This window comes from Oenanthe melanoleuca, chromosome 11 (genome assembly GCF_029582105.1).
Source record: "Oenanthe melanoleuca isolate GR-GAL-2019-014 chromosome 11, OMel1.0, whole genome shotgun sequence".
NCBI lineage: Eukaryota > Metazoa > Chordata > Aves > Passeriformes > Muscicapidae > Oenanthe > Oenanthe melanoleuca.
This window is the reverse complement of record NC_079345.1, coordinates 20,525,237-20,544,581: the sequence shown is the minus strand read 5'-3', so window position 1 is coordinate 20,544,581 and position 19,345 is coordinate 20,525,237. Positions and strand designations below refer to the sequence as shown.

Below are 19,345 nucleotides of genomic sequence, written 5' to 3'. Positions count from 1 at the left end.
GCCTGCCTGCTGACAGGAGACCATTGCCCAGTCCAGTGTCCCACTGCAGTCCATGGGCAGAGACCATTTGCTGTCTGATTGCAGGGTGTCTCTGGGCTACTGGCTCTTGGGGGCTCTCCTTCCCCTGCTGACAGCCTGTCCCATGGAAGACATGAACTGGCTGCCAGGCAAAGTCTCCTCAGAAACAAGGCTTTGCTCCATCTTCTCCTCGGTGCCTCCTGCATGTGGCAAGCCCTGTGCAACCCCTTCCCCACGTGTCTCTGACAGCCAGGGCAGAGACAAATCCAAAGCCAATGAGCTCCTCACAGGTGGTAATGTGCTGTCACTGCTTTTGACACTGATGTGTCTGTGCCACACTTTCCCAGTTAAAGGCCTCACTTGTCTCTTGTTTGAATGATTCAAGATTACCTCCTCCCTTTTAACTTCAGTTGTTCCCTTGCTGGTGTTGCTCACCAGCAGCAGGGGATGTGATCACTGTACCTGTCCATGAGAATCTTGGCTGGAATTCTTGGTCAGTTCCCTGTAAAACTGGGCAAGACTTGGCTCTGTATTTATCTGAGGAGGGCTGTGGTGCCCTGTTCATGTGTTGCCTGCTCACCCAGGAGCTGTCTGGTGGTTGTGCTGTGCAGTTGTTGCTGTGCAGCTTTCCAGGTCTCCTGCAGCCCCCAGGCTCCGTAGCCCTGAAGCTGAAGCAAGATTGCAGGCAGTGTGTTCTGTGTCCCTGACGCTTCTGGCCCACAGCACCTCAGAGAGTGACCACGGAAAAACCTTCTTGGCTGTCCTAAAGGAATGTTTTATTTGGATAGGGCACACACTTTCCAAAGTAACTCACAAACCTTTTTGAACAGCTTCACATGGATTTCTCTTTTGATGTACTTGCTTCCCGTGAGCTGATACCAGATTCTTTTCTTTAGGTGAGGCTGTAAGGCTCTGCCGTTTGTCTCCTTTTCTTCATGTTCCTACCCATGCTTCTTTCTCAAAATAGAGAAGGTTCAACACCCTCGCCACCACCACCTTGCTAAAAGAAATGTCCTGCAATGTTGACTTTCTGGACCACTCTTCATCTTTTCTAGCATGTAATTGCTTCTCTTCAACTTGGTTAACCCAACAGTAAATTTATCTTTTCTAAACTGGAGAAATGAAATCCTCAAATTAAAGATTTGGAAGCAGCGTAAGCCTCTTCCATCTTCCTTCTAAGGGGGTGACTTCAAGGTGATCAGAGATCCAGGCTCTTAGTGCAGAAATTCTTTTTTGGACTACGCATGCTCGACAATCCCACTGATTTCAAGGTCTCTGAGGAAACTTGGGTGATATTCAGCAGAAAGAATTCTGATGCTGCAGCTCAGCCAAGATAGTGTTGGTATTTGGATCTGATTTAGTAACACAATCCCCCTTCTCCAGCTGAGATTCCAGATAATAGTCAGCATCTCCACGTTTAAAGAGAGAGGCTGGCTCGTTACGTACCATGAAAGGACACTGCTTAGCTCTTGCCTAAAATATGAACCTATAAGGCTTCTGTATCTTTTTCATATATTGAGGGGGATGGGAGGAATCTCTTTTTATAGTGCAAAATACCAATTTCCCTTGAAACCTCAGTTTCCTTTGTCCTGACTTCACTTCCCTGTTATTTCCTCCTTTCATTTTTGACTGTAGATGTAAATTTCCTTTTGAATTATTTCTTCAAAGAGTAAGGCAAATGCCAGCACTTGTACTGTGATTTTACAAAGACATTCATGCTGAATTTCAAACTCTTGCTTAAAATGGTTTCCAATTTTAATTCAAATCATCTGATAAATTGACCAGCTAGACTTTAGATATAGAATTACCTCAAATGAAGGGGAAATCAAACTGCATGCTCAGGATGTAGTTATGGCCCCTCCATTTTACCCTGAAAGAAAAAAGATTTTTTTCCAGAGTGTCCAAGTTTTCTTGCAGGTTTTCTTACACTGGATAAAAAAGATCAAGCAAATGGTAGTTTACATGGGTATCCAAGTATGTTATGGCATACAGGGAGATAGCAGGTATGATCTAAACTTCCACAGAGGAAGATCGTTTCATGAGGACTTTCAAGCCTTCTACTGATGTCTCAAAAAGACAGAAATTCTTAAAACGTGCAGAGATCACGGTCAGGCAATGCCAGGACATTGTGGCAGTGAGCAGTTCCCATTTACACCCCCTGACTGGGACTTCAAAGTCTCATGTGGCCAAGTTCTGACGTTCACCTTTAAATACCTTCCCTGATCACCTGTTCATGGTACTCACAACTTACCAACACTCTAATCCATCTGCACAATTTCTCGAGAGAGAAGAATAGGAGTGCTGCCTTTGTACAAGATGCATTGTCTGTCTTGCATCTGCAGCCACATCCTACCTTGCTAGCAAGGTTTTCTCTTAAAACGCAAACTTTGCCACAGTGAAAGAAGTCTGAGAATGCTCTCTGGGCTCTCATCTCCTGACCTTTTCCCCTCAGAATTTCCAACACACTGACAAACCCTGGAGTTTATTGGACCAGATATGATTTGTGAAAAAACTGGAGCACTTCCAGGTTGCAGCCTGGAAGGTTTGCTATGCAGCGTTTACATTGCAAAGACAAAGACAATGCTGCCGTTCAGCATTATGCTGTTCTTGGAGCACCCGTTCTGAATCTGCAGCGAGGACCAGCAGCCCATCCCTGCAGATTCCAAGGTGAGCGTCTGTGGGCTTGTTCAGCAGGGTCTGAACAGGAGGGATGTGGTGGTGCACTTCTGTTGAGAGGCCCTTGAGTTGAGAAGTTTATTCTGTGGTGTCAGCAGGGAATTGGCCTGAGCTCCATCAGCAGAGCTGCCGAAGGAATCCAAATCTTATCTGAATCGGTAACATCGATGCTGGCTGTAAAACATGAGGAGAGGGGAGTGGGAAAGCAGACTGGGGCAAGCCATGCACTAAAGGTGTGTCCTGGAAAGCATCTCAGCTCTCCAGCAGCCATCCCCTTGTATTGCTGCTGAGCACAGAGACATGGGCCTGAGAGAATCTCGGCGTAGAGAATCTCAGAGCAGGCAGACAGATCCTCACGGTAAAGAATGGAGGGTGAACTGAGAAGCCCACGCTGGGGTGGCACTTTGAACATTTACTGTTTCCTGCTGTCACACCCTGGGACTTGATCACAAAGGTGATTAATGCTTTTCATCTCCTTGCAGCCCATGACGCTGGATGTAGGCGAGGAACTTTATCTCTGCATCCGGTTTAACGCAGCTTATGAGAAGGATTTGCACAGCCGGGTGGCAGAGAGGGTGCTCAGGATGTGCTTCATGGAGCAGATCACTGTTCAGGGAGAAGTCTACTTCCCCAGTCTCAATCTGGAGTCCAAGTTTATGGACTTTGGCTGCATCATCAATGACACTGAACAAGAACTGCACATGGAGATGACCAACTGCGGCCCAATTGCTGCCCAGTACCACTGGTCACTGCTGACAGACCTCCAGGTGAACACCATAAGGTGTGTGCATCATCCCTGTGCTGCTCCAGCACGGACCTGCTCCAGCCTGGTTTTGCAGTTGCTGTTCCTGAGCTCACCATACCAGCACCCAGCCAGGGGCTGCAACCCACTGAGAAGCTGCTCTTGCAGGCATCTCTCTCTCCCACTACAAGTCCATGATCATAGGTATGTTATTTTCCAGGTTCAAGCCTTCACCACCTAAGTTCAAGCACCAGTCATCCAAGAAGGAGGGAGGGTTTCTAAGGAGATACTCCAAGACTGAAAGTGTGGAGGAGCCGACCAAAACCCAAAAAACAATACAGAACTCTGCCCAGCAGCCAGCAGATGCAGAGGACTCCCTGGAAGCAGAGGTAGATTTTCTTGTGCACCTACTGCTTGCATTGTCTCCTCAGCTTGCACAGTTTTTCTGAATCGGGAGAAACAAAGCCGGAGAGATGCAATGAATAGTGTGGCTGGATGTTTTCAGATAGAAGCATAAAAGCAATCATCTTTATTTCCCAGTCGTTGCCAGGTATGCACAAGTAAACCAGGGAAATCTGAGTGGCCATCCTAAAATCCTTTGAAGGGATTTTAAGAGATTGTGTAGTTCCCACCCTCCCTGCCTGATTGCTTGGGGACACCCAGTTCCCTCAGGCAAGTTTGATGCAGGAAGTGCAGATGGAGCCCAGGTCTCATCTGTGGGTGGGCTTGGAGCCACACTCGACTGATGCCAGAGACATTTTCACACTTGGTTTGTGCCCAGGTCCCTTTTCAGCTGCTCCTAGTGTGGTGAGGTGGTGGAGCCTGCAGCAGAGGGATCTTGCTCAGACCAGCCAGCTGGTCACTGCAGCCCATGCTGCTTGTTTTCCAGGCACTGCCATCCCCTGCTGTGGAGCCTCAGAGGCCGGTGAGGAAGAGAGCATGGCGTCGGTTCTCAGAGGTGAAGCGCCCCAAGCCTGGCATGCAGGAGGTGAGTGGGGATTGCTCTCACGTCCATGTTCCCAATGCAGAAAGCGGTTCTGTAGCCCCACTCCCACTGTGGCCCTCAGCATTGGCCACAGAGGGGCCTCACATCCCTCCAAGCCCATCAGAAAGTGCTGCTGAAGCAGCTGGTCACTGAAGAGGCCATGGGGGCCGTTTTGTAGGGCTGTCCCAGGATGCTCTCTGTGCAGCCCCTGTGCAGGGCATTGTTCCCATTGACCTCATCAGGTGGCTGACAGGAACTTTTGGTAGGAAATTTTGGCTGTAGCTGCTTGAGAGAGCAGCACGTAAAACAAAGAGAGAAGGAAAAGCTTCAGAAGTCAGATGAGCCTTCCCCCAGCTCCAAGGGCTTTCATCTCCTGACATTTTCCCCTCAGAATTTCCAAGACACTGACAAACCTTGGAATTTATTGGACCAGATATGATTTGTGAAAAAACTTGTAGCACTGAAGAATTGTCTTTGTTGCAGCCTGGAAGGTTTGCTATGCAGTGTTTACATTACTTTTGACTCCAGAAATGGCCTTTATCTTATGATTTAGCAGATTATTATTGAAAAGCACATCCAAATTATGCCAGTACTTCTTCAAAGCCCCTAAATGATGCCCAGGTTTTAGAAACATAAATTACTTGTTGGTAGAATTGCTTTGTTAAGTCTAGAGCTTGACATGGCTTCAGTGATCTCAGGCCTGGTGGAGGTTGGCAAAGCTTGGGAAGAAGGATGTGCTTCTGATAGCAGGCACAGAGAGTGCAGAATTTACAGGCCACAAGGACACTTGGCAGAAGTGCCAAGATAAGGAAGAAACAAACCAAGTCAACTCAGCGAGTGTGCTAAAATCACTTCAGCTGGGTAATTCAGGCAGGGGAATATTGCAAGCACCAACTCTCAGCCACTGACCCAAGAAACTCAATGACTGAAGAGAGAAAGATTGAGCATAGGACTAATTAGCATGGGAATCCAAAGAATCATGTAACCAAGCAAAGGTAGAATACCAGTTAATGAGAGGACCAGGCAGCTTTTGGCCAGTGAGTACTGATGCCTTGGTTTGCTAAAATGCTGTGTAGTTCTGATGGTTGGAGAGCCAGCCTCTTGTGGCTTATCCCCCAGCTCCCTACTTTGCACAAACTAGAGCAGAAAACAGAAACCTTGGTGTGCAAATTGGCACCATGCAGTGGGCAGCGAGCCCACGCTGGGGTGAGAGAAGAAACACAGTGGCACAGTATGTCTTCTTGTGTAGTTACACTGCTGTCAGCAAATACTCCAATTTCAGACTAGAATGCCTTTTTTCCAATTATCTTCCAGTACAGAGAAATACAGCTACAGATGGAATAAGTCCATAGAATCATAGAATGGTTTGGGTTGAAAAGGGCTTTAAAGGTTACCTCATTCCAACCCCCTGCCATGGGCAGAGACATCTTCCACTATCCCAGGATGCTCTAAGCCCTGTCCAAGCTGACCTTGGAAACCTCCAGGGGTGGGGCAGCCACAGATTTATTCCTAATATGCATTCTAAATCTACTCTCTGTCAGTTTGAAGCCATTCCCCCTTGTCTTGTCAGTCCAGGCCCTTGCAAACAGTCTCTCTCCATCTTTGTTGGAGCTCCTGCAGGTACTGGAAAGATCCAGTTAGGTAGCCCTGAAGCTTCTCTTCTCTGTACTGAACATTGCTAATTCTCTCAGTTTTCCCAAAGTCATAAAACTGGAACACTTATCCTTGTGTTATAAATATTTATCATTAATAGAAATGCCATTATCAATAGTGTAAGCTTATCCAAAGAACTTCACTAGTACGGTTAACTATAAAATAAGGAACTACTTCTCTAGGTGAAAATGGCATGAAGATTTTTTGGGCCTGTTTCCTAATTTATGAGTTTACTTACGAACATCAGACCGACTCGCCCCCGAAGCAAAACCAGCACAACCCCAAAACATGAATTGCTTTTGCACCCTTGTCCACACATCCATTTTCATCAGCATCTTCCCTACTGGAGCTGAAGTGTTTTCTCCTTGTCCTCCTCTGCATTTCAGCTCCTTCTGTTGCTGCTCTGCCACTTCTGCTGTGCAAAGGAACTGAGTCAGGCTCTGGGGGAGAGCCACATGCTGGGTCAGGACTGGGAATGGGGACATCAGGTCATCTCTTTGAGAAGTCTGAGACCAGGAAAAACAATGGTGTAATGAGTGAACTGCCCTGCAGCCACTGTCTCTGTGCAGTTCCCCACTCCAAAGCAAATGCAAAGTCACTGTCTAAAACCCAACTCTCCTGCTTTGGCACAGGAGTGTGTGCTGCAGGCAGAGACCCTGCTCCCAGATGCTCTATTTTCTGCTGAATGTACTTGGCTAGAGATGCTTCAAGTGCATCCCAGCTCTCTTACACCTGCCTGCAGCAGGAGACAGTTGCTAGTGTGATATATATACCATATTGTAATTCGTGTTTTGTATAAAATAAGTCTGCAAAATAAACGAGCCACAGGTAACGGCAGTGATTGCCTCAGAACTAGGTAAATTAACATATCTACAGATCGGACTGCTACCGATAAGCACCTATCTCCTGGGGACGCCTGGAAACTCACAGGAGAACAGCATTTCCCGAAAAACCCATCACCAGGACTGCATTCCCCGACTCTGGTCCCCGTAAAGATGAAATCAACCACCTAAAAGCAATACACAACGGACACAAAATCTCGTCAAGGAGCAGGAAGGACTTTGTCTTGTGTGGATACCAGAGCTGAATTTGAAAGAAACAAAGGACTGTCCTGCTCCAGGCTATGAAAAACAGTATAAAAAAGAGGCCAACCAAGACAGCGATGTGAACACCAGGGGAACCCAGTGCGATAGAGGCTGGGTAACATCGTGTGTTCACCCAATTCCGACCCCGGGCTCGGTATTGTTTTTTCCGGTTGTGGCTTTCCAGGACCGTATTTTGGTCGCGAAAATAAAATTTGCCAATTTAACATTTTAATTCGGTTTGATTCGTTTATTACCTATAACACTAGGAACATAGGATTTTGTCTTTGAAAGGTGTCATCTTCCTCTCTGCAGGTCAGTTCCTCTCCTCTGCTACACTAAGGCACCACAAAAAGCTGCTGCATTGTTTCTGGTTTTGAGACACATCCTTCTGAGCTGCAGCAGCTGCGGTGGCTTGCCAAGCAGCAGCAGCAGGAGGATTCCAAGCAGCAACAGCAGCCTTCTGAGCAGCAGCAGCCTTCTGAGGAGGAGCAGCTGGATTCCAAGCAGAAGCAGCATTCCAAGAAGCAGCACCCCTCCATGGAACAGCACCTCTCTCAGCAGCAGCAGCATCAGCAGCAGCCTTCTGAGCAGCAGCAGCCTTCTGAAGAGCAGCTAGATTCCAAGCAGAAGAAGCATTCCAAGAAGCAGCACTACTCTAAGGATCAGCTTCTCTCTGAGTAGCAGCAGGAGCAGCCTGAGCAGCAGGGTGAGCAGCCTGAGCAGCAGGAGGAGCAATCCAAGGAGCAGCAGCCCAAGCAGCGGAACCACGCCGAGAAGCTACGCTGCTCGAAGTAAAAGCACCTCTCCCTGCAGCGTGTCTGTTCCTCCCTGGAAACCTTCCCAGATGTCATCCATGACCTGCCACTGTTCTCCATCAACGCTTACCACGGCATCATCACTCCTAGCCAGAAGCTGATCTTTCGTGTGCTGTTCTCCCCAAAGTGCATGGGCAATTTAGAGACCACCATGCTGTGCAGGTGGGAAAGTCTATGTACTTGCCAACTCATGCTTCTGATGGGTATCACTAAATTACAGGGTGGGATAGGATGGAAGGGACCACAGTAGGTCATCTGGTCCCACTTCCCTGCTCAAGAAGAGTCATCCCAGAGCACATGGCACAGAGTTGTGTCCACAGGGCTCTGGAGTAATGTCAATGAGGGACACTCTACACCTTCTCTGGGCAACCTGTCACCTGCAGAGGAAAGAAGTTCTTCCTCAGCTTCAGGTGGAACTTCCTGTTCAGCTACTGCCTGTTGCCTCTTCTTGTCCTATTTCTGGGCATCACCAAGCACAGCCTAGTTGATCCCCAAACAGCCTCCCTTCAGTCCCTCTGACTGGGATGGGGAGGTGGGCAGCAGAACATCCACAGGAGCACAGAAAGATCATCATCTGGCCTTGGTAGGCAGAAAAGACACTGTATGAAACATTACGCTCCTGGAGGGTTGAAAAATCTGTAATAAGAGTTCCAGGGAGCAGCCAGTCCCTAGCTCTGCTTCCTTTTGGGATAAGCAAGGCCTGCTTCTCTACATGGAACACCATTGTGCTGTGGTTGGTCCCCAGGCACTTAGCTGGTCATGTTCCTGCCCTTGCACCTCTGCAGCTTCCATGCAGCGAGTGCAGTTGTTTAATTTGCTGCTCGCTGCTTGCATGGAGAGGATGCAACACTCTGTGATCTGCAAGCAGACAGAAAAGCGGCTGGCTGGAAATGTTCATCCAGCTAATACCAGTCCCTTTCTTCTTAAAATTCCTAACCTGAAGCCATCTCTAAAGAAGGTGTGGGTGATTGTGAAAGGCAGAGCCTGGCAGCAGAGGAGTCTTGACAAACCGAAACGCTCTGTGTTACAGCAGATGGAGAAAGGCCAGGGACCCAAGAAGCAGGTGCACTGGAAATCAACAGCTGAGTGACAGCATTTGTGTTAGCTGGAGCATCCTACAGGAGCAACATCATGTCTTCTGCTGCTGATGGTCTCCCACCCTTCACCAGAGACCTCTGCAGCTACCCTTCCAAGCTCCAGTGAATACCTTTATCATCTTATCTTACCTTACCTTATTAAGTAATGGTTAATTAATTGTTAATCAAACTTTTGGCAATAAATCGTTAATTGTCAGCTTGTCTTGGTTGAAAAGACAGGTGTCTGTGGGACCTTTCTGGAATGGAGAATGTGACCCCCTTCCCTCCAAATTATGACTTTTGAAAGGACCTTTCAGGCAAAGACATGGGAAAAGGTTTAACAGTTCTTTAGCTGTATGTTCTTTAACTAAACTAGTATGTATTATTTAACTAGTATGTATAACAGGCAAACAAATAGCAGCACCGGCAGCAACACCAAAGAGAACCAGATACCCAACCACAGCCTTCTCTCAGCTGCAGGCACTTTCCCTTTGGTGTAGCTCCAGTCACAGCCAGGCAGGGAAGGGAGGCAAGTAATGAATAAAGCAATTGCTAGAGAAATTTTAATTAAGCTGCATCAAGGAATATACTGGAGAACTCAAGCACTGTGTGATCAATTCTTAAGAACTTACTGCTATGAGGGAGTCTGTACAGTAGCCAAATAGTGACCGAACAATGCCTGATTTCGTAAAAGATAAACAAGAAAATGATGAGAAAACACCCTAGTGAGGGAAGAGCCCTAGCCCTTAAACCCTTTCAAAATACGCTAATAGATTACACTGAGTTCCCCAAAATACAGAGATGGAAATATCTTCTTGTAATAGTTGATCATCTCATCCATTGGGTAGAAGCCTTTCCTACCTCAGCTGCAACTACCTCCAAAGAGGCTAAGATGCTATGAGAACAAATCATTACCAGATATGGGATAATTGAAAGAATGAACTCAGATAAGGGAACACAGTTTACTTCAAAAATTTTACATTCTATACGTGTTGCATTAGACATGAATTGAAAATTTCATACCCTGTGGCACTCTCAACACTCTGGATGTGTGGAGAGAATGAATGCTATCCTTAAGAACCGTATTACCAAATTAATGATTGAAACCAGATTAGCATTACAGATCAGAACTGCTCCAAGAACGGACATAGGAGTTTCTCCCTATGAAATGTTATTTGGGTTGCCTTATCTGGGAAGGGAGGAGGGGTTGCCAATGGCTGAAATTAATGACTTATATCTCAGAAATTATTTGTGGCAATTACACTTTATTTTTACACGGATGTTAGAAGAAATGAGTTGTTATCCTCAACATCACCTCTACACTTCCACATACACCAGGTAGAACAAGGAGATTTGGTTCTAATAAAATCTTGGAAAGATGATGCCTTAACACCAGCATGGGAAGGTGCCTTCCTAGTACTTTTAACAACTGAAACAGTTATCAGGAGTGCAGAAAAGTAGTGGTCTCACACCTCTCAAGTCAGTGGTACAAGGAAGTGACACTTTAAAGTTAATCTTCAAAAGATGATTTAATAGTAAACAGTCAAGGACAAGACTGGACTGACCTCTGTGTCTGCCACCAGAGAGACTTTTGCTCTGCTGTGGCTGCAATCCCTTGAGTGTTGAGCACTAGGAATATAAATCACAGCAGACCTTGGCAAAAGAGGAATAGGAAATGATGTTCTAAGACTCTGGAAATTGCTGCATGGAGTGTCATAGCTTCTGTGCTTCACCTCTATATCCCTACAGTGTGCTGTTCTAGTGCACAGAACTTAGGAAGCAGGTATGGATAATGAGGCTCAGATACCATGTTTGTCTAACTCGGAACCAGAAAAGTCTTTCTTAACCTGTCTAGTCAGTGTGCCAGTAAAGGATTTGCCCTTGATCAAAAAGCAACTTAATAGTAAGCCTGGTGAAATTGACAGTGGGAGCAATCCTGCATTGGAACATTTGGGTCAAAGAACTTCCCAATGCAGTATCTGAACGCCTAGAATTAGAAATCCTTGGTTAACAATGGATTTCTGCCTTACATTTACAGATAGGCGAGAGGGTGATCCTCCAAAGTACAATGTTACTCCCTATTATTTTGCATACAGAAAATGTAATTATGTATATCTTGGTACCTTTTTTGATTACCAATCAAAGGTCTAATTGCTTTGCTGTATTTTAATTAAAAATATTCTTATTTTAATTACTTACTTTTCCTGCATACATGTATTCCTGCATACATTAGCAGTGAGAGAAAGCATTGAGCTTGCACCTAATATGATGAAGAGATTAAAGTCAAGTTTTTAAAAATTTGTTTTAATAATTTCGTAAGTGCTTAATACTGAAACCCCATCCCCGCCCCCCACCCCTGTTTTTCATACACGTGACTTCTACTTCTCCAAGGATTTCATCCTTGGAGCCAAAAAAGTAGGTTTTTTTCTTTTAACTTAAAAAGTCAACTGATATCAAACAAAATGAATGGAAGATATTAACAATATATCATTAGCCAAAGGAGCTAACAGAGGAATAGGAAAGGTTTGGCAGTGCACAGGAACTGCCATCAGCTTTTATTTCTCACACTTGCATCTGTTAGTGACTAGAGCAGGGTCAGCACAAGTGCAAACACCCACAGGAACAGCTGAGGGTTTTATTCATCTTACTGGAGCCTTGCACTCGGGCACAAGATTCCAAACACTTCCAGCTCACCTTGGGATTCAGATCAGCTGTTCAGGCCTGGTGACACCTGAAGTTGCGCAGCAGATCTCGAACCCTGACTAAATCGCTCGAGCTTTTCAAAACGTCACCATTTGTGCTAAAGTCCTGACCACTGTGAATGAGCTACTAGCTCAGCAGCAATGAGGGAACAAGGATTTCCAGCGCAAGGAACACCATGTGTCTGACGCTGCCAGGGTGCCTGGTCAACTACACATAAGCATTTCTGTCCTCGTGAATCATCAGCTTTGCTTTTCTTTCCTGGAGAAGAACTCCTGCCAGCAGGTGAGTGAGATTTGGTAACAACATGGTGAGAGACAAACTTCAGTCCTGTTGCTTGTATCCTAAGTTTTCCATAGCCTACAGAACTGCCTTGTGAGAAATATTAAATTGACCAAGATTTAGTGCACATATTAACCCAAGCAAAACAAAACAAGATTGTGACAGCACCTGAAACCTTTTGTATTTTTATTGTCCATTCTGTAAGTGCTTAAAGATACCACACAAGACTGTATGGATGGTGTTGTCCACGTATGGCACATCTAAGAGACAAACAGATACCCTGAAGTTTTCCTACATTAACTCAAATAGACACAAATTACATCAAATAGTCACCATACCTCATTATAGACAAGGCAAACCACAGAAAATACCTCCAATCACACAGAACAAAGCCATTGAAACTGAGAAGGAACTGAAAGAGACCTTTTAAAAGTCTGTTTCACAAAAAATATTGTGTGCTTCTCACAATTCTTAAAAGAGATTAAAAATTATATTAATCTAGTTAGGCACTGTCAACTTGAAGTTCCCAATTCAGAAGAAATTCAAGTGTAGCTTTCAAAAAATTAGGTACAAAGGAAATAAATAAACCTCCTTTTTCCTTTTTCAAACTAAATTGCCAGACTAAGTTGTCAGAGATTACTCTTCTTTCTTTCATATATAGATGCATACAAATTACTGAAGTAATTCTCGGAGGATGACATTAAGTTGTCAAGATCATAATCCACTTCAAAAGTAGGTCTCTCTCCAAAAATTACAAGAGCAAGAAATACAGCAAAGTGTGCAGTCAGTCCCCATATCTTGAATGACTTTTTATGTTCCTGGTCATGATATGTAAAGCAGTGTATCCGAGTTAAATAACCTGAGGAGGTTTCATAAGAAAAGGCCTTGTAATGTAAGGGCTTGACAAAGTACTCCAAAGGCACAACAAAAACCCCACTCACTTCATCTGTATTAGGAGTGACCTGGAATGTATCATCTATAAATCCTACAACTGGTGTCACCAAGTTGTTCATCTAAAAAGAGAGAGGAAAAAAAAAAAATAAATAAACTTTAAATAAAAATCAACAAAACCCTCAAACACGTTTGTACCAAGTAAAAATGCACATTATGTAAAAAAATATTTCGTTGTTACAAAATGAGTACAAGTAGCCTATGAACTGTTATTAACTGCAATGTAATTTAGTCCCCCTAATGGCAAGCTATTTAATTTGACTTGAAGAATTTGAAATCATATTTTTGTATTTGTCAAAAATTATTTTACAAATACCCTGTTCATCCTGTATAATCACAGAGTAGTTAAAAAGGCTTGCCAGTTTGCTACAGAAGTAAAAAAGCATGCACGCCTTCTCATGGGTCTTTCTTATTTACTTTTATAAATTTTAATTTTAATCCAAATTTTCCATATCCTTCATCATATTTCTGTATTGTTTTCCTGGAATAGAGGAATTTTCCAGAATATGGAAGTAATTTCCTATAGATATAAAAATGCTATTGCAATATATTTGAGAAAAAAATATAACACTTTTTGAAACAGCTTAATTATGGACATTCCAATTCTAAATGTAATCCCTTCTTACAAAGGAAGGCAAAATCTAGTGAAATCCTAGTTTGCATCAATGGAACACCAAAATTCTTTAGGATACCTTGCTAGTTCTATTTATTCACACTAACAAACACCGCTGTTCTGCAGAAAGAAGGAAGAGCAAAACAGTGTTTGTGGTATTCGATTCAAGTCTGGAAAGACTCTGTCCAAGTCAGAAGCACCTGGAATGTATATATTGAGAAGGTGTCATCTGACATGTACAATATTCATGGTCCAAAACCCATACTTGTCTCTCCTACTCACTGAGGTAATTGGCTGGAAAACAGGGAAAATGTGATCTTTTTACACACTGCCTCTGAACTATGTGGCTTTGAGGTTACTTGTACGGAATTCAAGAAGTTAAATAAAGCTTTTTGCAATACAATTTCAAAAGCAGTTCTTTCCTTTTTAAATGGGGAGAGGATATTGCTAACAGATAGAAAAACAGGAGGCATAGTAATAAAAAACTGTTACCTGGTGAACAAAAATAGTTTTCAGAAACAGCAATTCCTCTGTTCTGTGGGAAAACCAATCCTATGTAAAACTGAACTGCTACTGAAATTGAGAATCTGTCAGTTTACAAATAGTGACCTACATTCCAAAGACAGCTCTGGGAGTCTCCCTGCTAGAGGTCTCTACACAATCCCAGTGCACATCCCCTCTGGTGGTCCCTCCATGTGCACAGCCCTGGAGTCAGCAGACACTGAAAAAGACCTCCTTCGGTGAGGCTAGAGCAGCCTGCTGGGACCCTGCCTGGGTGAGTGAGCTCTGCACAGCTCCAGGGATGGAGATTATACAGCCTGTCAGGAACATCTGCTCCAGTTTTGGGCTAACATCATGGTAAAGAGTATTTTTTTCTTGTATCTTATTAAAATGTCCATGTTGCTGCTGTGTCCATTGCCTCAAGAGAAGTACTGGTATCATCCTCTCTATGACCACCCAGGAGAAGTAAGCAGCCAAACCCCCTGGCAGCTTTCAAGCTGAGCAAACTCACCTCTCTCAGCCTCTCTGCTCATCACCCACTGGCTGGAGCCCCATGACTGTGCCCATGGCTCTCTGCTGAACTCTCACCAGCACAGCACTGTCTGTGGTGCTCCAGAGCATCACTAGCTGGTGCCCCAAAGGTGGTCCCACAAATACCAAACAGAGCAAGAACCCTTTCCCTGGGCTCTGCTGGACACACGGGCAGTACACCTGAAGAAGTGGCGCCTCTTGGCAGTGACAGGTTTGAAAAGGTCACTGCCAACCTCACAACAGAAAACCACCCAAACTTATTTTATAATGATATGCTAACTCACTTTATCAATTCCAGGTATCAGCCTACAGATGACTTCCACCTTCTCTGGCTGCAGACCCACTTCTTCTTTAGCTTCTCGGAGAGCAGTGTCAATATCATCTTTATCAGTGGCTTCTCTTTTACCTCCTGGAAAACACACCTCCCCTGGTGATCTTCTCAGCTGGAATGTAAAGGATTAGAATGTACTACTGTTAAATATAACAAGGTTTCTGTTTCTTATTGGATCCACACAGATGCATGTTGGTATTGAAGCATCCTTTAATGTTTATATTTCCAGTCAAAGAAGCTGGAAATGGTGGTTAAGGTTTCTGTAAGAAAGAAACTTGCAAGACAGCAAGAGTAAATACCTAAGAAAAGCTGAGCCTACTCCCTGCTAATCCATAAACCCTTGCTATCAGAAATACACTGCACCTGTACAGGGTTGTGTAATTCATACTGGAACTTCTGCTTTAGTATGTCCAAGTTTACCCTTTGCATCATCTTTTTTGCATAAATGACTGACAGGTTGATCCAGTCAGACAACTTATAGAGCAAGATTAAAATACTCTAAGAGCAAAAACTTCCAAAAGACACAAATCAATAGAGAGAGAGAAAATAACATTTTGCTTTAGCCCAAAAACATTACGAAGCAAAAGAATGAAAATGCTTGGTTCTGTTTGCTATTTGCTGTTATCTGTAGTCGGGATGTTTTGTTTGATCTGCTGAGTGTTGTTGAGAACTGGGAGAGGGGCAGGGTTGCAGATGTGACAAAAACAGGAAGGATGAGAAGGGAAGGGACAGAAGAGCTGGCCTAAGTTCCTGGATACCCATTCAGTGGGAAAGGAGACAGGGACCACCCCCAGCCACGAAAGGGTATAAAAGTTTGCCATTTGGTCAAAGTGTGGGTATGTGTGTTTTCACCTCTCGGGACGGAGACACGCACCCGACTCAGCAGACTCATTACCAATGAATAGTTATTTAGTTATTGTTTCCAAGACTGCGTCCCCTCTTAACTGTGTATCAAAAAGTGAGTTATTTCTAACACACCTTTAAGTACATTCCAGTAGTAGGGTTGTGCATCAAGGCTCAGTAAAAAACATATTTACAGTCAGTTTATCAGCTCTGTAACTGTGATTATTTGTTTTTTTAAGCAAGACTCAGCAACAGAATGAAGTAATTCCTGAGTACAAGCAGTTGATGTTAGGCAGGGACGGAAAACAAGAGTTGTAAAAGGAAACAAAATGCTGGCGAAAGACTTCTGAGAGCCTTGAGTAGCTGCTTTTACGTATTAAAGGGACAAAAAGTGTAATATTAACGGCAGACCGAGGAATCTCATTGAATAAAGCTGCGCTGCCTTGTCAATTTCCTGATTCAAGTAACCAGTCGTTGCCGACTCTGGAAATTGTCATGGAAATTGTCATTTCCTGTCACGGGTTTTCGGGGCCTGTTCCCGGCACGCAGAATGCCGGAGTTGGGACACCGGGCCGTGCCCTCGGGAACAGGGCGCGTCAGGCGCGCAGGGCCGGGGCCGCACCCCGAGGGTTCCCGGGAAGGAGCGCGGCCCGCGGAACCCCGGTACCTGCATGGAGCGCACGGTGAGCAGCAGGTGCAGCCGGCCCCGCCGCACCAGTAGCGGCAGCAGCACGGCGGCTCGGGGCAGCGGCAGGCGGCTGAACCTGGCCCCGACATCGAACTGCCTCAGGCGGCGCCGGGCCTGCTCCACGAGTGCCTGCCCAGGAGCGGGCGGAGCGGAGCTACGGCACCCTCCGGCCGCGGGGCAGGCAGCGACACCGGGACAGGCCCCGGCCCCGCGGCCCGGCTCCCGCTGCCGTTCCGCCGCCATTTCCGGCCCCGCGGCGGCTGCGCCCCGCCGCCGGCCCCGCCCCGCCGCCGGCCCCGCCCCGCCGCTCTCCGCTCGATCCTTCCCTTTACCATTTCTTTGCCCTCTCAAACTTGTGGAGGACGCAGCCTCCCTTTTTATCATATTTTCACGGCCGCATTTCCCTCTCTCTTTCCCCATTGGTTGAGGTACTTGAGAGGCACAGACTGCCCAGAAGACCTGATACCTGAGATTCCCCTCTAATGTATAACCCTTCCTTTTAATTTTTAATTCTTATAGAATTCATAATCTTTCTCCGTTTCTTCTTTCATCTTCCGATATCCGATTTCATGTATCAGCAAACCTACAGTTTGTTTGTAAAGGCAAATATCTTTTCCCATTCATCAATCGGTGAAATCCCTTCCGTTGTTTATCTCTCAATGCTAACCTTATCTACCAACAGATCTACAGCTTGTTTGTAAAGACAAATGCGGCATTCCTCTCAATGGTGTTAGAAATGCACTAACTTTTAGATACTAGTCGTGGAGGCAAAAGAAAACTCTTCATTAGTAAAGATTCTTCTGAGCCAGGTGTATGCCTGCCTTCCTCGGGAGAAACACACCCTCCGAGCATAAATGACCACATCAGATACCGTTCTGTACTGGCCTGAATTTCATGGAGGGGAGCAGCCATTCAGGATAAATCTGACTGTAGTATTGCCATACTTCTGGAGGAAGTTAGAGGAAGAATTTGAAGTTGCTACTGGAAACAGACTCGGTGGAAGGTCGACCAAAAACTGAAGTACATTAGTTAAATGCAAGATTTGATGCTGTGTGAAAACCAAACCAAACCAAACCACCCTTAGACCACTGTGCAAAAAAATATCCCCCATCAGGTTCTCATTACGTACTTGACACTTGACTTCTTTTTGGAAGACAATGAGGTTTGTATCCAAGAAAGACTTGATGTCATTGTATCAGTTTCCCTTCTTAACAGGAGCAAGAAGACCTGAATAAGGGCTAATCACTTTGCTCAAAGGAAGTAACACATAAACAGCCAAAACAAATCCTCAGTTTGAATGCAATTTTTATCTCAATAATTTTCTCTGGGGCATAATTCAAGTTCTGTCTTTCGAATAAAGTATTATAAATATTTTTGCTATGTTAAATGATTTTTTTTTCTAGTAGTTATACATTAAATTACAAAATCATGTTGATGTATGTTCTGGCTGCTTTAATGCATACTCAAGGCAGTTTTTAATACATTGAGTTCCAAAACATAGGTTTTTTTTTTACAGTCGATTGTCACCAAATTCTGTCTAGTGCCAAAAAGAAATTGGAAAGAAATTATGTTTTGAAAACATGTTCAGAGCACCTATTTCAGCTGTTGTTATGCCTTGTAGTCCACAACATCTCTTATCAGTAGGAAAATTGGTTTAGTGTCTTTTCCCACCTGTATCCTTGTGTAGAATGTATTAACAAAGATATTTCTAAAGGAATCTCTAAGAGTATAGGATGCTAGATTTATTTGGGCTTTTTGAAAACAAAAGAGACCTCCATTTCCTAAGGTTAATTTACATTAAGATAATTGTATTATTTCATTTTATCTTAACCAGGGGCTTTCTCTTACTGGTGAAGCTCTGTATGAATCATAGCAGCAATGAAGCAATTCTCTGCTCATCAGCACTAAAAAGAACAGCACAGTTCCTTTCAGCAGATGCAGTTTAGAGCTCCTTGGCATCATCAGAAGTAATGAAAATGCATTGCATTTTAAACCAAAGAGGAAAAGAAACGAAAACACTGGCAGAGGATTTGGCAAAGCCAACATATGCCAATATGACTTATCCTGTTGGCTGCTCAGTTATTGCAGCCCTTTGCTATTTACCATTTGTCTTTTTCAGAGATTGTACTCAGATAATTCAGGGACGGGTACAACAGAAATTAAATAAATCATAGCTGATCGCAAAATATTACACCTTAAGAAAATTTAAATGGATTGTGAAGTACTTATCTCATGGTGATGACAGTTATAAAACAGAGAACCAAAATAGCCCTTTTAACAAAACTTTTCATATCCTTGTTCCTCAAGCCCTACTATCCATTTGTTCGGCTGATGTAGTATCATATAATAATACTGTTCAATGTCTTCTACTGTTTATACATTCCAAGGAGGGAATAATTCCTTATTTTGCTTTGCTTGCACATAGAGCTTGCTTCACTTAATAATCTCTTTATCTGAACCCACAAGTTTTCTAGTGTTGCTCTTCTGAATCTCTGCCCCACCCCACTGCAGAGGAGAGATGAGAAAGTCTGTGGGGTTTATCTGCCTGTCAGAGTTAACCTACAGCAAAACCAAAACCACAGCTGTCGTCTTTTTATACTGATTTTCAGAAGTAAACTCATAAATTGGGAAACATATAAATTTTCCTAATATAAATTAGGAAACAGCATATAAGTTGTCGTTAGCACCTGATGGCTCTACACAAACCATAAAACTTTACACACAGAAAAAGTCAAACTGTTTAGTCAACTCAGAGTTAGTGTTAAATAACATTGTTTTAAGGGGAAGACTTGCCTGTTAATAGCAGGTCACTACAGCTTAATTAGTGAGCTCAGCTTCAGGCTGGAAGCACTCTT

At 44.2% G+C, this 19,345-nt stretch overlaps 1 protein-coding gene across 2 annotated transcripts; it reads right to left on the bottom strand.

Annotated features, from left to right (window-relative positions):
- Window positions 1–12,201: 12,201 nt before the first annotated feature.
- NUDT7 (nudix hydrolase 7) lies at window positions 12,202–17,817 on the bottom strand. 2 transcript variants are annotated; one of them, XM_056500453.1, is made up of 4 exons: window positions 16,470–17,817; window positions 14,913–15,071; window positions 12,974–13,045; window positions 12,202–12,891 (listed from the first exon to the last, which is right to left on the bottom strand). In XM_056500453.1, exons 1-4 carry the CDS (start codon window positions 16,908–16,910, stop codon window positions 12,883–12,885), a joined length of 681 nt encoding a protein of 226 aa, XP_056356428.1. In that variant the 5' UTR covers window positions 16,911–17,817; the 3' UTR covers window positions 12,202–12,882. The 2 variants fall into 2 exon arrangements, with proteins under 2 accessions (XP_056356428.1, XP_056356427.1); XM_056500452.1 differs by having other exon boundaries at window positions 12,202–13,045; window positions 16,470–17,805.
- Window positions 17,818–19,345: the final 1,528 nt, after the last annotated feature.